This window comes from Centruroides vittatus, unplaced genomic scaffold, assembly GCF_030686945.1.
Source record: "Centruroides vittatus isolate TY-2023 unplaced genomic scaffold, ASM3068694v2 contig_345, whole genome shotgun sequence".
NCBI classification, from domain to species: domain Eukaryota; kingdom Metazoa; phylum Arthropoda; class Arachnida; order Scorpiones; family Buthidae; genus Centruroides; species Centruroides vittatus.
Window position 1 is genome coordinate 82,942 of NW_027122170.1, and position 18,345 is coordinate 101,286.

Here is an 18,345-nt window from a genome sequence, read left to right on the forward strand (position 1 = left end):
GGAAAGAAAAAGCAACAAAATGAAACTTCACGACTTTATTGCAAAAAAACAAGAATTTCAGAAAAGCCAGAACCTTCGTCACAAAAAATGAACTTTACATTTCTATATGCATATGTTTATATGTTGTTTAACATATATTATTGTACAAGTTAATATAAAAATACAGTATTACCTCGGTTTTTGTTGACTTCGGTTATCGTCGATTTTTTTCACGAAAAATTTGTTTTGGTTTTCGTCGATTGCCTCGGATTTCTATGACGTGCTCAAGTGATCTCGCTGCTAATTTTGCGAAAACAAAGTGCGACCCATGTGTTTTCCGGCGCAGTATGGCATTGTTTCTTGTTGCATGAACATTACCCCGCGACGGCCCACCATTGACCATGTTCTCTGAATACTGGGAGTTCAGTCGTGAGTTCACGCTTCGTCAGGACAGACTGGCCATGTGAAGTTTTCTGGGTTTTCTCCATGTCTGTAACACCTGAATAGGAGCCAGTTACCCTTAAACAGTTTTCCTGGAAGCATTATTCCCTTGATATGACCATCATAAACACATACAACTACTATTACATGACAATTACGTTATACTTTACCATGAGGCAATATAGGCTAGAAGCTCATGTCCAACTAGCTTCTACAAGACAAGACAAGTCTTGTTTTGTTCTGCTAGACACCCACGTGTCTAGCAGAACAATTCCATTGCTTTCATCTTAATGCTAATTATCTTATCTTTAATCTTGATGCTTTTATCTTTATGCTAATTAGCCTTTTATGTTAATTTCTTATTACTTTTAGTATTTAACGCTATATTAATTCTCTATAAAATGTGTTTTTGGTATGTATTTTGGAGTGTCTGGAATGAATTAATTAGATTTACATTGATTCATATAGAAATAATTGCCTCGGTTTTCGTTGGTTTTGGATTTGGCCGATTGTTTTCGGATGGATTATCGACAAAAACCGAGGTATCACTGTAACTTAACATGAAAGTAAAATTTGTTTATTTTTGGTCGCGTGTTTCCCTATCCCTATTTACTCTATGTTGAAATGACCTCATTTAGCACTTTGTCGTCTAGGAACCCATCCCCTGCATTAAGCAGGATCTTACTTTGCTTAAAATAACGGTTTCGATTGATGTGTATATTTCTACTATAGCCTATTTATAGTCCAAAAATCCAGTATTTAGACACTTAGTAGTCAACTTATTTGTGATATACACTAGGGATTGCAATCCAGCAGTGTTTTGAATCCAGCTGGATTTTTGTTGGATTGAAATCATCTCAGCTGGATCCAGCACGGATCCAGCGTGGATGTATTTTTGGTGCAATAAAGTGTTATCCGTCTATCTATCTATCTATCCTGCAATTTATGTTTTTTTTTTTTTAATGAAATAAAACATTTTAAAAAAATATTTAATAAGAAGCTTTTATTATTTAGACTGGTCACTATAAATCAGTAAAACTTCTTACACATTTAGGTAGTAAACTTAACTTTGGTTCGGTTTAACACTTGAGATAGAGATAATTAACTTTAAATGTTTACTTAGATTATAATTATAATGCAATCTTTAAGTTAAATAATAGCAAAGGTAATTCTACTAATTAATTTATATTAATATATTATAATAATGTAAGGATGGATAATCAGTGGCTAAGTGGCTATCAGTCTTACCAGTTTTCATATATAGGCTCTACATATTAGTCTGTAGTTATTTATAAGTATATAAAACTATGTACTGGAAGTAGAATAAGTTAAATAAACTACACCTTTATCAATTCAGCAAAATTTAATAAAATAATAACGTTTTCAATCGTTTTTAACGATCTTCCTCGGTTACAAAAAAAATAGAACATTAAATATAGAATATAAAATGTGTTCGGAATAAATATAAAAATTAATGGAAAACACCCAAACGGACAAAATATAGATAAATAAACAAAATAAATAGCGGAAAAAATATATACAGGGTATTTTTTTAAACTGATGGTACTCAGAAACATCTGTAGAGCAATCCACCCCTACTGGCAAATTTGGGTACTACTTTTTTCTTTGCGGAATCTCTTTCCCATGTCGTCCTTAGTCACTCTCCCAAATTTGTCGACAGTCCGGCTGTCAGATTGCTCTACAGATGTCTCTGAGTACTGTCAGTTTAAAAAAAAACACCCTGTATATAAGATCCAACAAAACCAGCATTGTCCGTTAATAACGTTAATTAATGTAAAAGGACCTCCACATGGTAGACAATGAGTCCGCATCTCTATGGTTTATACAACCAGTTGTCATGTGCACCTTGCAGATTTCCAATCTCTCAAGATGTTTGACCGTTTGCCTATTCGTCGTCGTTTTTATAATTGCCGCTTGATCCCATTGGACGTTAACATCCTTCTGTCTTGCGTATGATGCCAGCGCAGTGTTGTCAAGGTTCTTACCGATTGTATATTTGTGCTCTTGAGCCTTTGTTTTAAACTGCGCATCGTTGCACCCACATAAACAAGCTTGGAATTGAAACGTTGGTTGTGTAAAGGCACCGAATATATACCCGTTGTTGAATTCCGATCCTCTTTCTTTTTATCGTTTCTTAAAAGTTTGAAAACAGTGGGATTACGTCGGTATACAATACGAAAATTATCAGACCTGGCAGTACATCTATGTATCTTGTTTAAAAAAATGGGATGTAATTAAGCACTATTATTTTTATATTTATTCCAAACACATTTTACGTTCTATAGTTAATGTTGTATTTTTTTGTAACTGAGGAAGATCGTTAAAAGCGATTGAATATGTTATTATTTTATTAAATTTTGCTGGATTGATTAAGGTATAGTTTATTTATAAGTAATTTAATTATTAGTGTTAGTAAAGTAGTGAGTAAGTAATTAGTAGCAGTCTAGTAGTTAGCAAAGCGGCAACGCGACGACGTAGACTTTTGCGCAATTATTTAAAAAGTTAATTGAGTATTTGCGGATCCGCAGCGCTGGATCCAGCTGGATTGCTGGATGAGGGATCCAGCAATTGCAATCCCTAATGTACACATTAGATATGTAACAAAATAAAATACAAAATTCAATGTGGTATTGTACGAAATAATCTTATAATCTAAACAAACAACATCGCTAAACCTGATATACTATAAGCTTGACACCAACCAAAGCTGAATGCTATCAAGCTAGAAATGGCTATATTTCTAGCTCGATAGCATTCGGCTTTGGTTGGTGTCTAATCTTATAATCTTATGCATTGTTTATGTCTTATAATATTCTTACCTGTATCATAGCATACAGGTTTATTATTGGAAATATTTATAGAATCAGAGTTTTCATCATCAGAAATTGTTATAACATCCAACATCTTATTGTTTAAAAATGTTTCTGTATTTTTAAAAGTGGAATTATAAGAATATTTGCTGATATTTTCTAACTTTGGAGTTGGTGCAATCTAGAAAATAAAATTATACTTTTTAATAAATGAAAATTAATATAAATAATTTTCTACTTAAACACTAAATATATTAATTAAACATATATGTATACCAAAAAGTTTATTAATTTATTTAAAATGTATCACTTAATTCACAGAAATATAATTTCCTATTATATGAGGTCTGTTCAAAAAATAACAAAACTTTTTAAATTGGGCTAAAACGGTGTGTCCTACAACACCGTTATCCTTCATGAACATAGTGTTGTCGTGAAGACAACACTATGTTCGTGATAACCTACTGAGTAAGTTGCTTTTTTTTGGATTGTTGATATTTTGTTTCGTTCCTGCATTATTGTTTTTTGAGTGAAAGGTGTTTCAGTGTTTGTGGCAATTTTTGCAATGTGCAATTTATAGGAGTAATGATGCAATGTGAAGTTTTGCATGAAACTGGGGAAACTTTTACGAAAACATTTCAACTTTTGAATCAAGCTTATGGAGGCGATGCTTCTAGGTCAGCGGTCAGGGAACCGGGGTAAATTACCCCAAATGAGCTAAAATGAAATTATTGGGGGGTAATTAACGAGTTTCTCCAAAGAGTAAAAGTTTTTCAATGAAATTATTGTGTTCCAAAATGATAATTTTATTTGGTTTGTCTATTATTTATTATTTTCATGATTCATCTTCAGTGTAAAATGATTCAATAAATAGTGTTTAATTTTAATTTGTATCGATTTTCTCCTTTTCAAAATGAGGGGGAGTAATGTCAACTTACACAAATATATTTTGGGGTAATGGCTAAAAAAGTTCTCCACCTTCTGCACTAGGTTATTACACAGTGTTACAAATGATTTACTTGATTCAAAAGTGGTAGTCAATTAGTTGAAGATGACCCTCGACCAGGAAAGCCTTCGACCTCAACTGATGACACTCACATTCAGAAAATCAGAGTTGTGGGCTTTGAGCTTGAGGCAAAAATTCAAACAGTCAACTGACAGTACTACACAGGTGTTTTGAAACAATTGTGTGAAAAAAATTGCAAAAAAAGACCAGAGTTGTGGCGGGACAACTCATGGTTTCTTTACCATGACAACACGCTTGCTCACTCAACCTTGTTGTAAGGAACCAAGTCCGAGCGTTATTTTTATTTTACTTTTATTTTGCTTATTATTCTATTTTTGTTTGGGGCTTATGTTTTGTTAGGACGAAGGTTTCCTCACCATTCACCTTAAGTATTTAAAAAGAGAAGAAATAAAACCCAACTCACCGACGAAAGAAAAGCGCCATAGGACTCACGCACATTTTCGCTCCCCGAGCGGCAAAGAATAGGTCCGCACCGAGAAGAGGGGGGGGAGAACCCACAAGCACGAAATAAAACTCGCTAAACCTTAAGTAATAAAAACGTCCCGGAAAGAATTGTAAAAACAAATAATGTAAAAGGTTAGTGAGTAAACTGTCGGAAAAAGGGCTGCCAGACGATGAAAAACGTTATTGTTAGCATTTAAGTATGTAAATGAGGGGAGTGACCGCATTCAGAATTGTGACGTCACCTCACACTATAAATCCCGAGTCTCAAGTGAAGACGGAGAGGTGAATTCTGATAGCAACGAGCTTGGTGAGCTTCGCAGCAGTAATAGAGAGGTGTCCGATAGGATCTCGAATAGTTCCAAGGTGATTTGAAGTGATTCGAATTTGGATCGACAGTCTGAGAAAGTCTTGAGAGTTTAAGGAAATAGGTTCCGAGTATATTGAGGTGACGATTAGGATCTCTAGTTTATAAGAATTATTGTTATAAGTTAAGCTTTTTGGTTTTGTCGGATTCCCAAGGGGAATAGAGTTAAGTTAGACATAGATTTGAATCGAGAATTGTCGGGTTGACTTTGTTGAATTTCTTAGAATAAATTATTGTTTGATTTTTACTAAATATTGTACATAGTTATTGCTAAACGACTAATTAAATCTTTGGTTTTTTTCTATTGACAAATATTGTCTTTATTTAATTCGGTGCACGCTTAAAGTCCAGGCCTGGCACGCTAACGCGAATCCGAGTAAAGTACCCGGTAGGTTAACGGTTGTTTCCGACACGGTAGAGTCGATAATCGTTGTAAACTAAAATAGTACTTTACAACTGGCGCCCGAACAGGGACTCTAAAGGTTAATATTAGACTTTGTTGCTTTCTTTGTTGATCTTGACTTTAGCTTAGAGGAATAACACCTCGTAATCTCAAAAAAAATATGGAAGATAGTGCACCAGTCACCCGAGCCGAATATAACCAGTTGCAACAACAATTGTCAGTACTGTTGCAACAAGTGTCATCCTTGTCAAACGCCGTGACTCATCTGACTTCATGTGTCACGTCTGGAATTGTAGAGCCAACAACACCGAACGTTACAAGTGCTGTACGGCCCGAAACTTCTACTCCGAGACAGGAAGTGCCTACATCTAATGCATCGATGGTCTGGCTTCAGACTGCACCGCCGCCGCCAGCCATCCAATTTAACGGTAGGTCAGCATTAACTGCTAATGATTTCTTGCAGGACCTCGAACAGCATTTCCTGGTAAACCAAATACCGAACACTAGATGGGTTGATACTGCCGCTAGTTGTCTTCGCGGTAGCCCAGCAATGTGGTGGAAGAATGAAGGACGCCACCGAATCGGCAACAGTTGGCCGTTGTTTAAGCGATCTTTTCTGGATCTTTACGCTCCTTTAGCTGACGAAGTAGCTGTCGCTAAAGAACTATTTAGTCGACAATACACAGGAACCAATGGAGTCGAGCAGTTTATATGGACCACAGTTCAGCTATACCGCACGTGGAGACCTTTAGCTCGGGATGAGGAAATTATACAATGTGTAGTTGCCCAGATGCCTCTTCCGTTACGTGAGTATCTGGAAAATCGCCGTTCTTATTCATTAAACGAGTTAGTACGTACTGCGAAAGAGTACGAATTTAGACGAAACGACCAAGGTTCTCCTGACAGTGCAAAGCAGATTAAGGACTGTCGAAAAGTAAGTAAGCAGCTAGAGCCGAAAAATTTTGCACCGGCAAAGTCACCCATGACCTGTTATTCATGTGGTGAGGTGGGACATTTTTCGAGGAATTGTCCAAAAGGGAAAGGACAAAATGATCAAACAAATGTCAAGACGCCCAATAGTCCCGAACGAAAAGTAACCTGGAAAAGGAAGGGTAATGGAAAAAGAAAACCTTTAAACTAAACCGGAGACAGCGAGGGGAGGATCCTGTCTCCGATATGGATCCAAATACCTCCACCGTAGGACTAATCGTGAGTGAAGCCTCCAAGTTGCCTGAGGTAAATATTTTTATTAATGGAGTACTAACCTCAGCCCGGATTGATACGGGTTCTGACTTTACTTTAATCAATGAGTTAGTGTGGAGGAGAATTTCTTTGCAGAATAGAAATATTCGGTTACAAGCAGGACCGAATTTTAAGTTAGCCATTGAAGGAGGAAAAGGAACCTCCATTGGAAAATTCCTGGCAAAAATCCAGATTGGAAGTGTTACCCTTCGACAAGCGTGCGTAGTAGTAAAAGGACTTATAATGCCATGCTTACTAGGGCGTGATTTCGCCAAGAATCATAGAATAACAATGGACTTTAAAAATTTGACAATTTCTTTGGACGTAAGTCATCCCAAAGAGAGAATTTCACCTAAGTGGGACGAACTCCAAACCACTTTAAGTGGTGAAAGGTTAGTAACTTTGAAAAATGTATTATTGCAATACTCGCAACTGTTTACAGATAAGCCGGGACTAACTAATATGATAGAACATGAAATCGTCACTGACAAAGCGACACCAGTATGTGGACGTCCGTATAAATACTCTGACGTAAAGTTAAAGGAAATGAACCGCCAGATAGCGGAAATGTTAAGAGATGGTATCATCCAACCATCAAATTCTCCGTGGGCATCCCCGGTCGTCATGGTCAAGAAAAAAACGGGCGATTGGAGATTATGTATTGACTATAGAAAGCTAAATCAGGTAACAGTGACTGATAAATATCCTTTACCGATTATTTCAGAATTACTGACTTCGCTTAAGGAAGCGAACTTTATAACTACCTTGGACTTATCGTCTGGTTACTGGCAAGTGCCATTAAAGGAACAAGACAGACCGAAGACAAGCTTTATTACGAATAGTGGCTTGTATGAATTCCTGGTCATGCCGTTTGGACTCAAAAACGCCCCGGCAACATTCCAAAGACTAATGGACAAAGTCCTAAAGGAAGAAAAAGGGAAGTATTGCCAAGTTTACTTAGACGACATTATTATATACTCATCTACTTTTACAGAACACATCGAACATTTGACCAATGTGCTCAAACGATTGGCAGCTGCAGGACTAACCATTAAGTTGGCTAAGAGTAACTTTTGCCGCCCAGACGTTCAGTACCTGGGATTTAAAGTCAGCAATAAAGGCATTGCGACGGAAGATGAAAAAGTAAGGGCCGTTCGAGAGTTTCCGACGCCCAGAAATACGAAGGATCTTAGCACCTTTTTAGGAATGTGCAGCTGGTACTGTAGATTCATACCTAACTACGCAACTATTGCCGAACCATTGTATCAATTACGGCGGAAAAGGAAACGATGGGAGTGGACGGAAGAATGCCGGCAAGCTTTTGAAAAGCTAAAAAGTAAGTTGATAACTGCACCTATTTTGCAGCTTCCTAGGCCAGGTGTGCCCTATACGTTATATACAGACGCTAGCACGGTAGGACTGGGAGCAGTGCTTTGCCAGGAGAAAGTCATTGCATACGCTAGCCGTACTTTAAACGCAGCCGAAAGGAACTATACGGCCACGGAGCTTGAATGTCTAGCCATTGTATGGGCTACAGAGAAGTTCAAAATCTACCTAGACGGAACCAAATTCACCGTCGTAACGGACCATTCTGCATTACGATGGCTTAATAGTTCTACATCCCTCTCAGGTAGGTTAATGAGATGGGCATTAAGATTGCAGGAATTTAGTTTCCAAATCCAACATAGAAGTGGAAAGGACAATCAATTGCCAGACGCTTTATCTAGACGTCCATTGGAAGATCCACAACTAAGTAACGACTCAGACATAACCGCAAAATTGTTAGCGGTAACAACATTTGAACGAGAGAAAGACCTTATAGACGCTCAACGAACTGATTCACAGTGGAGCGGACTGTACGATTACTTAGCGACTGGGAACTTACCAAATGACCCAGCCATGTCAGCAGAAATAGTAGGTAAGTCATCCCATTACCGGCTAGTAAATGATGTTTTATATTATAGCCGGAAAACAGATGACACTGGAGGTTACAGACCAGTAATTCCGTACAACTTACGGGAGGATGTATTACAAGAACTACACAATCATCCCACTGCTGGCCACTTAGGTGTACGAAAGACTACGAAAAAAATACAACAACGTTGCTATTGGCCTGGAATGAGAAAGGACATAAAAGAATATGTACTAGGATGCCATACATGCCAGATAACGAAGTTCGACCAGAAGAAAACGGCCGGACTAATGCAAGTCCCCGAGATAACGGAACCAGGGGAAAAGGTAGGCGTAGACATTATGGGACCCTATCCCAAGTCCAACAAAGGTAATCAGTATCTTCTTGTTATGGTGGATTATTTCAGTAAGTGGGTGGAGATTTTTCCCCTGCGGAAGATTACCGCGGAAAATGTGGTAAATTGTATGTATAAAGAATACTTTTGCAGGTATGGCATGCCAAAAATCTTAGTATCCGATAACGGACCCCAATTCATATCTCACCTCCTAGCGGAAGTTTGTAACCGCACCGGAATTAAGCATATCCTGACGACGCCATATCACCCTCAGTCGAATTTTACGGAAAGAACGAACCGCACCTTGGGTAGGATGATTGCGGCATACATCGAAAGGAACCACAAAGAATGGGACACCCACATATCGGAATTTGCGCTGGCCTTACGAACTTCAGAACAGGATTCGACGAAATATACGCCAGCTAAACTACATCTCGGGAGAGAGATTGCACTCCCGTGGGACCGTCTAACGGCTTATCCAAGTCGCCCTACGACTATTAGAGAAAAATGGGCAGAATTACAACAGATAAGAAAACAAGCCCGAGACAACGTGCGAACTGCACAACAGAAACAGAGAAGGGCTTACAATTCACGAAGACGGCCAGATACATTCAAGGTGGGTTCATTAGTTGTTTTAAAAGCTCACCCTATTTCTTCTTCTAGCCGACACTTCAGCGCTAAATTGGCACCTAAGTGGTCAGGACCTTATGAGATCGCTAAGATTATCTCACCAGTAGTCTACGAGATAAAAGATCCCCACACTGGGGCCAGCCACGGAAGTCAACATATCGCTAATCTGAAGCGATACACCCTTTTTCCAAAGAGGAAAACTGCTACACCCCTACTCGCAACCAATAGGGGCAACGTTAGAGGATCACACTCCGTTACGGGATCGTCGATGGATCACGGAACCCGAGCGCCGTCCATCGCCAGAGCTAGACCGTCTGGAGTCATCCAACGACGATTACGACCGATGCAACGAGTGGATTACAGACAACTCGCCGGTCTCACCAGGAAGCCGAGAGCCCAAAGATAGAGAAGGAAACCAGAGGTATATATATTTTCTTTACAGATGGTCCTTGACCAAATTGTAATCCAAGGGTCCCTAGAAGGGAAAGGATTTTGGCTACGGGGGGGAAGAAAAAAAAAATAAAAAACAAAATTTTTTTGTTTGTTTTTCTCACGATGACGGACTGGAGTAACTACATACTAAAACCATTAACAATGCTAAATTATAACCCGACAATCAGTCCGTAGCGTAAGAAAGATGATAATAATCGTTAGAACAAAAATTTTGGGTTAACGTTTCACCCTGCTCACGCCAAATTAGAGCGTGAAAATGGCAACAAACCTTGGAACACGAAATGAGCACATGTCAACAGTTTCCCCTCTATTGTATCATTACGTTAGAATAAAGTTACTAAGCAACGAGTCACTCTCGCTTATGATAAATCATTGTAAGGGACGGATTCCTTTGTAACCTGGCAGCAATTGTAAATAAGGCGCACTACTTAAAAGAAAAAAAAGAGTTGGAGGTTTGGCAGTAAGTAAAAAGAGAAATAACTTTCTCTTTACTCTAAAGGGGAAGGGGTGTAAGGAACCAAGTCCGAGCGTTATTTTTATTTTACTTTTATTTTGCTTATTATTCTATTTTTGTTTGGGGCTTATGTTTTGTTAGGACGAAGGTTTCCTCACCATTCACCTTAAGTATTTAAAAAGAGAAGAAATAAAACCCAACTCACCGACGAAAGAAAAGCGCCATAGGACTCACGCACATTTTCGCTCCCCGAGCGGCAAAGAATAGGTCCGCACCGAGAAGAGGGGGGGAGAACCCACAAGCACGAAATAAAACTCGCTAAACCTTAAGTAATAAAAACGTCCCGGAAAGAATTGTAAAAACAAATAATGTAAAAGGTTAGTGAGTAAACTGTCGGAAAAAGGGCTGCCAGACGATGAAAAACGTTATTGTTAGCATTTAAGTATGTAAATGAGGGGAGTGACCGCATTAAGAATTGTGACGTCACCTCACACTATAAATCCCGAGTCTCAAGTGAAGACGGAGAGGTGAATTCTGATAGCAACGAGCTTGGTGAGCTTCGCAGCAGTAATAGAGAGGTGTCCGATAGGATCTCGAATAGTTCCAAGGTGATTTGAAGTGATTCGAATTTGGATCGACAGTCTGAGAAAGTCTTGAGAGTTTAAGGAAATAGGTTCCGAGTATATTGAGGTGACGATTAGGATCTCTAGTTTATAAGAATTATTGTTATAAGTTAAGCTTTTTGGTTTTGTCGGATTCCCAAGGGGAATAGAGTTAAGTTAGACATAGATTTGAATCGAGAATTGTCGGGTTGACTTTGTTGAATTTCTTAGAATAAATTATTGTTTGATTTTTACTAAATATTGTACATAGTTATTGCTAAACGACTAATTAAATCTTTGGTTTTTTTCTATTGACAAATATTGTCTTTATTTAATTCGGTGCACGCTTAAAGTCCAGGCCTGGCACGCTAACGCGAATCCGAGTAAAGTACCCGGTAGGTTAACGGTTGTTTCCGACACGGTAGAGTCGATAATCGTTGTAAACTAAAATAGTACTTTACATTGTCACATGCCAGTTTTGTGTCAAAATCAAATGACTGTCCTCCCCAGCCTCCCTACTCATCAGACCTGGCTCCTTGTGATTTTTTCTTGTTTCTAAAATTAAAATTAGTGCTGAAAGGATGCTGTTTTTACACGATGACATGAAAACAAATTTGTCACAAGCATTGAAGGACAGTCTGAAACAAGCTTACCAGCAGTGCTTTGCAAAGTGGGAACAGTGGGATAAGTGTGTGAATAGGGGAGGGTAGTACTTTGAAGGGGACAAGGACCAATAATCTGTAACTCAAAGAATAAAAATTAAAAAAATAAAGTTTAATTATTTTTTGAACAAACCTTGTATACTAAAATGAAACTAATTAATTAGTATGTTTCCTTAAAATAGTAAAGTATTTATCAAATACCATATTTTACGGACTATAAGACTCACTTTTTTCTTCGAAAAATTGCCTCCAAAATTGAGGTGCATCTTATACTTGAAATTAATATAAAAATGTCCAGTGTTTGATTTAAAATCAAGCAAGTGTGTCAGTGGCTAAAACAGTCGTGGTCTAGAGTGAGAGAAGACATTATTGTTAAATCTTTCAAGAAGTGCAGCATAAGTAACGCTCTCGATGACAGTGAAGACCATCTTATATATGAAGAGGATGACGATGAAGAGGAAGAAGAAGAAAGTTCAGATGATGATTTTCAGGGATTTTAAAGGTCAGTTTGGTTTTATAAACTAAGAATTTTTTTTTAGTCTGGCTTTGCAATCTATTAATAAAAATGGTAAAAATGTTATTTTTTTTACAAAATTGCTTAAAAATTAGGGTGCGTCTTATAGTCCATAAAATACAGTATATATTTGTGAGGTCCCAGACGGAAGTTGATGTAGAGGTCTGAATGTGGACTATCAATCGAGTAATTAAAGATCAATTGATAGTCCACATTCGAATCTCTTCAGACATGAATACAAAGAATTAAAGGTCTCTTTGTAAAAAGGGGCTGGCGGAAATTACAATTTAATAAAGTAAAAATTACATTACAAATACTAGTTGTATCTTCCTTGCTTGCTATGTCCAATCATCTGGAACAACCATTCTCCACTGCAGAAATGACTTTTTTTTGTAGGCTACAACTCTGCACAAATATGTAAAACAGTCTAAAATGTCCACAGGTGACAATCCCAACACAATTAAAAATTTAACATTTTTTTTCTAAAAAGGGGTGGCAGAAATTACATTACAAATACTAACTAGACTGTTTTACATATTTGTGCAGAGTTGTAGCCTACAAAGAAAGGTCATCTTTGCAGTGGAGAATGGTTGTTACATGTGATTGGACATGGCAAGCAAGGAAGATACGACTAGTAATTGTAATGTAATTTTTACTTTATTAAATTAAAGGTCTCAGTTGAATAATGAAAGTTTTTTTTTATAAAATATTAAAACAAAGGATGAATCATGTAGAAAAGACTAAACTCAAGGGAAACGTGGTTAGAGAGGAGTAGAGTTTAGTTGCAACATTGACCTCTCTTGCACCCTCCAACAGTTTTCAAATTATCTCCAGGTGACGTGAGAGACCAATGAAAAGACAACTTTGGGTGTAGAACTTATAAAATATGTGTGATTTAAGGACATGATGATCTTGGTTCTTGGTGCTCCACTTCAGGAATTTTTGCAATTCTGCAATCATCAGCGACAGATTTGTCAACTCCCGAGACTTACCATTGCTCTCCCATGAGTCTTGCTTTGCACAGATTCACCCTTCTCCCAAGCTATCACCCGAAGCTATGTCACATGCCCTGGGGCTGTTGATCATAATGTCCATCATCGAGGGACAGAAGGAAGAACTTCTTATTGAATGTCAGACTCTTGTGTGGACTTTTAACTCTCTCCCCAAGCTGGGTTACAACAAAATGTAAGAAACTTTTTGTAATGTAATAAATGGGTTAAAAGATGGAAAGCCTGTCTCAGAGAGTTTTTCCACTACCACATGATAGTCATGACCGCGTGACGATCCTGACAAACACACACAATCGACTAACCTCACATATTTTAATTTCACAAAATTCAAAATGAACTTCAAATAAAGCAATATGTTAGTGTGTATTAGGTGAAGAAATGAAAACAGAACACATGATAAGTAGCACAAGGAGTCTGGTGATGTTGCAAGTTGTTTGTGATTGCTGCTGATCAGCTACACATCACAAGAAACAGTTAAATCTTAAAGTGTTATTTACTGTAAACTAAAGATATTATTTACAATTTCAAATGATATAAGTTCATGAATGTCGGTGGTTGCCTCACCAAACACTTCGAGGTTATTTGCATTTCCAAAAATGCATAAACCGTCACCTTCACTTAGACCAATACTGGATAAAGCGAGGTCTCCAACTAGACTACTGGAAAAGGCTGTACACAACATCGTCTCAGCCTGGTTGAAAGATTACAAGTTTATTCAACAATTCCACCAAATTGATTAATATCTTAAGGCAGGTAAATGTATGTGATGAGGTCCACTTTATTTGATTTCATTTTCCTATTCCCATCAGTACAACTACAACGATGCTTCTGTACCCTTAGGGACTTTTTACTAAGCAAGAGTGGAGCCTATGCACAACATAAGCAGATATTGGAGCTTGCACACCTTATGTGCTATACCTTGATCTTCCAGTTTAACAACGGCACATACTTACAAAAATGAGGTATACCCATGGGCAGTCCCCTTTCAGGGGACCTATGCAAGTTAGTGGTATGACAATTAGAAGACAAAGTCATACCTAAGTTCCTAGCAAACATTTTGGTGTACAAAGGCAGCGTCGTAACTAGTTTTTTATACGCCTGGTGCAAGCTTCTGTAACTACGCCCCAAAACTACGATATAAAACTTGGTCCAGGTCATTTCTACACCCCCCAGGGTCTGCACCCTGTGCCTGGGCACTACTGGCACCACCCTAGTTACGGCACTGACAAAAGGTACTGTACATGGATGACCTATTTATCATCTGGAAAATGGAGCCGAGAGTCAACGAATTTTTAAGAAATTTGGAAACAAATTGTAGGTACAAATGATTTGACATACAGTGGGTGATAGGTTAATGAACACAATCTGTTCCAAGACTTTGTTCACTATCCGAATTGTTCATTAACCGATTATCGATTTACCATAGGTTTTTATGGGAATTTGATTAATTCATTCTGTAGACCCCAAAAAATAAAAAATATGTACTTTCTTACTACATTTATTTATATATAATAATAAAAATACATATATACAGTCTTGCATTTTTATTAGTGATGTTTTTTCTGTTTGTGGGGTTTAAAGAATCTGTCTAATGTCGGTTGCTTTTCTCTCTTCTTCAGGACTTTCAGAAGTAATTAATAACATTGTAATTGTAGAGAACTCCAAGCCTATTAACCTCACCTTGGTTTGGATGCCATTCTAAGACCATTGACCATTGTTCTGACATCCTCCCACTTCAAAAGATCTTTAATAGCAGATATTGGCCTAAATCCTCTTTTTCATAATAAAACATATCTTGCAGAGTTTCTTGGTGTTCTTCATTCAAGACTTCTTGGCATTTTTCTGTCGTCAGATCTGTTTCAGGCTCCATTATGAGCTCTTCATTGTTCTTTATTTCTCAGATGTGATTTTTGTTACTTCTTTAGCTGCTTGAGTCTTCTTGATTATACTGTAACTTTCTTAGATAAGATTGAACTGTGGCCTACTGTAGACCTGTTCAAGCCATACTGCCGAGCAACATCAGATATCTTCTGCCCACTCTCTATCTTTGCTATTATACTTTCACCTTTCAAAAATAAAAACCAATACAAAACTTAACGAGTACCCGCCCGACAGTCTCGCGAATACTATAAAAGAATTGTTTCTGTCAGAAAAATAAAAGGCTGGAATTACAAGGGAGAGTTTCAAAGTTTGGAGGAATACTATCCGATCAGTATATACCGGGTTGAGCGTCAGTGTCGACATCTCCCACATCCGAAAAGTTTAGAATTGTTGCCTGAGGACAAGGGAAGACCAGTTGGTATTCGTTATTTTACGTCACTTCTTGTGTTTGTTCTGTGAGGTGTTCATTATCCAAACATGTGTTTGTTCAATCATAAAAATATTTTTTGAAAGTGTTCATTATCTGATTTGTTTGTTAACTGATCACCCACTGTATTTTTGAATAAAACAACTTCAAAAATAGGAAAAGTTACTAGAAATTAAAACAATCTATTATGAAAATTCTTTACCTTTCCAATTATCATGTCAATTAGGGGCTGTCCATAAATGATGTCCACATGGGAGAGTGGGAGAGGGTTATGATAAGTTGGACAAAGTCAGAAAAGGGGGAGGGGAGGGCTCAAGCTGGAAATCCGTTTTATTCCATTCCCATCAGTAGAAATCTGTTTTATTCCATTAAATTTTATACAGTTTACACCATTCATTATATTTATTTCAAAATTTTTGTAAGTTTCATTTCTACTTGTGGCATCTATCATTCACAAACTGATAAAGATTTGGGGTTGACTTTTGTTAATGTCTGAAGAGACGAGTGGATTACAGAAACTTGGACAAACTGGGACAAGGGGAAAGGGGGAGTAAAATCTTAAGAAAAATGTGGCTGTAATTTATGGACAGCCCCTTATCACTACAAGTGGGAGTCAGTGATGCATGAGTTAGTCAGATACTAGAAACTCATGGCATTGCCACCATTCCCTGCTTTCATTTGATCACTTGTAATTTTATTATTATTCTATTCATTTGTTATTCCTTATTATACATTCTTTAATAGAATTATAATTAATTCATTGTAAATGAGAAATTATAAAAATTTGGATATAATGATGATAAAACTGGTCTATCAATAATCCTAAATCTTATAATTTTAATATTTATAAATTCATACACAGTCATGCAACATCTGTGATAATTCTGTGAAACAGGACATTATGTGATTTGGACATAACCAATTATGTATATACTGTGTGCTCACACAAACCTAGGGGGGTAATAATTCCTGCTTTATTGGAGTAGATAAACCATTTTTATTAGTCCCTCATGCTTTCAAGCTTTCTCAGCTCAACTTTAAAGATATACATCCCCTTAAAAAGAGCAGGGAAAGCTCAAAACTACTAAGGACTAACAAGAACTGTTCTTATGTTTCACTAAGGAGGGAATTAGTGTAAGTACTGTTTATCTAAACATTAAAATTAAAATTGGGAGATTAAAATTGTACTATTAATTACTTTAATGATTAAAAAGACAATTATATTAGTATATTTTCATCACAAAATTAAATTTTGTTTGTTTGAATTAGGCTTTATTTTATGAAATTTAATAAGATTTGAGTGAATATACAATTTTGTAATACTGATAATCACTTTATTCAGACTGATGAAAAAGTAGTTTGAGCAAAATTTTGTAGTACTTGTATATACATTTTTTTTTGTTCAGAAAATACTTAAAAATAAATATAAATTAAAATATTAATTATTCAAAATTAAAAAAAAATTCATATCAAACCTTTATACGTTTCATAGCTGGTGTACTTGAATTATTCTCATGTCTGAATCTATCCATCATTAGTAAAGGTTCAGATCCTTCTTGCTTTTTGAAACATTTGTAGTTTTGTTTGTTAAAAAAGTTATATAGCCCATCATTTCCATCTGAAAAATCATAATATTATACTCCTATTCACACTCAGATTTTTTAATATAAAATCAACACACCTTATTACTGAGAAAGTTCATTTATTCTGCTAAAGTTTCCAACCCATTCTATGGGCCATCATCAGGTTAAAGACGTTCGAATCTACAGAGTTTCGAACAACAAGTTCAAATTTAAATTATATTAAAACTTAAGTAATAGAATGAAATTGAATTACAGTCTAACTCGTTTATAACGTCATCCATGGGACCAGCAATTTTTTGACGTTATAACAGAGTGTCGTTATCTGCGAAGTCTATTATTATCATATGTATAAAAATGCAAACTACATGTTTAAATCAATTTTATTTACATTATTATGTCTAAGTTTACATCGATGTAATTAAAAATTTCAAAAATTATTTTTTATAAGAAATTTCTATTTGTCATAAGTTTCAATAATGGCGGAACTTGCGGTTTTGATGATAATGTCGAATCAAAAGGCAACAAAAGGTTAAACTAATGTATGCCAATTAAAAATCATTCAATTCTTTCTTTATAAACTATTTAATGTAATATGTTATATTAAAAATAATAGAATATTTAACAATTTAGCATAAAGTAATTTAAGAATGAGTACATAATCACCGATCATCACGTCGTTAAAAGTGTAGCAAACCTCACCCCACTGAAGTCAGGTGGTAAGAGTACCACCCACAGTCGTTCTAGAAAGTGGACTCTGACCCTAGGACTAAACACGTAGTATTTTCTTTGTGAAATAAAATTTGTAATCTAATTTTGTAAATTTGGGAGTGCTTCAAATATGACGTTAAAACAGGGTTTTATGTCGTTACAAGCGGGTTTTTTAACATTATCTAGTATAGTAAAGTCATGGGACCGATAAAAATTTCACGTTACATTAGGGTTGTCGTTATATCCAATGACGTTATAACCAAGTTATACTGTATGTAAACTAAACATAATGAGAAATAAAGTAGAATAAATAAAAATAAGCTAAAATACAATACAAAATTTATTAAGTAAACATCTACACAATGTATAAACCCATAGTATTCCAAGTTTTTTATTGAGCCTGTTGAATATACCATCTTACAAGTTCTTTCTGATTATATACTT

At 36.4% G+C, this 18,345-nt stretch overlaps 1 protein-coding gene across 2 annotated transcripts in view; it reads right to left on the reverse strand.

Annotated features, from left to right (window-relative positions):
* LOC136974193 (uncharacterized) overlaps window positions 1-17,225 on the reverse strand; it is a 33,821-nt gene extending 16,596 nt beyond the window's left edge. For both annotated transcript variants that reach the window (XM_067269003.1, XM_067269002.1), the window contains exons 1-2: window positions 17,086-17,225; window positions 3,261-3,432 (exon numbers count right to left, since the gene is read on the reverse strand). In XM_067269003.1, the coding sequence (XP_067125104.1) occupies window positions 3,261-3,432; window positions 17,086-17,145 (232 nt within the window). In that variant the 5' untranslated portion in view covers window positions 17,146-17,225. The remainder of the gene's footprint in view (window positions 1-3,260; window positions 3,433-17,085) is intronic.
* Window positions 17,226-18,345: the final 1,120 nt, after the last annotated feature.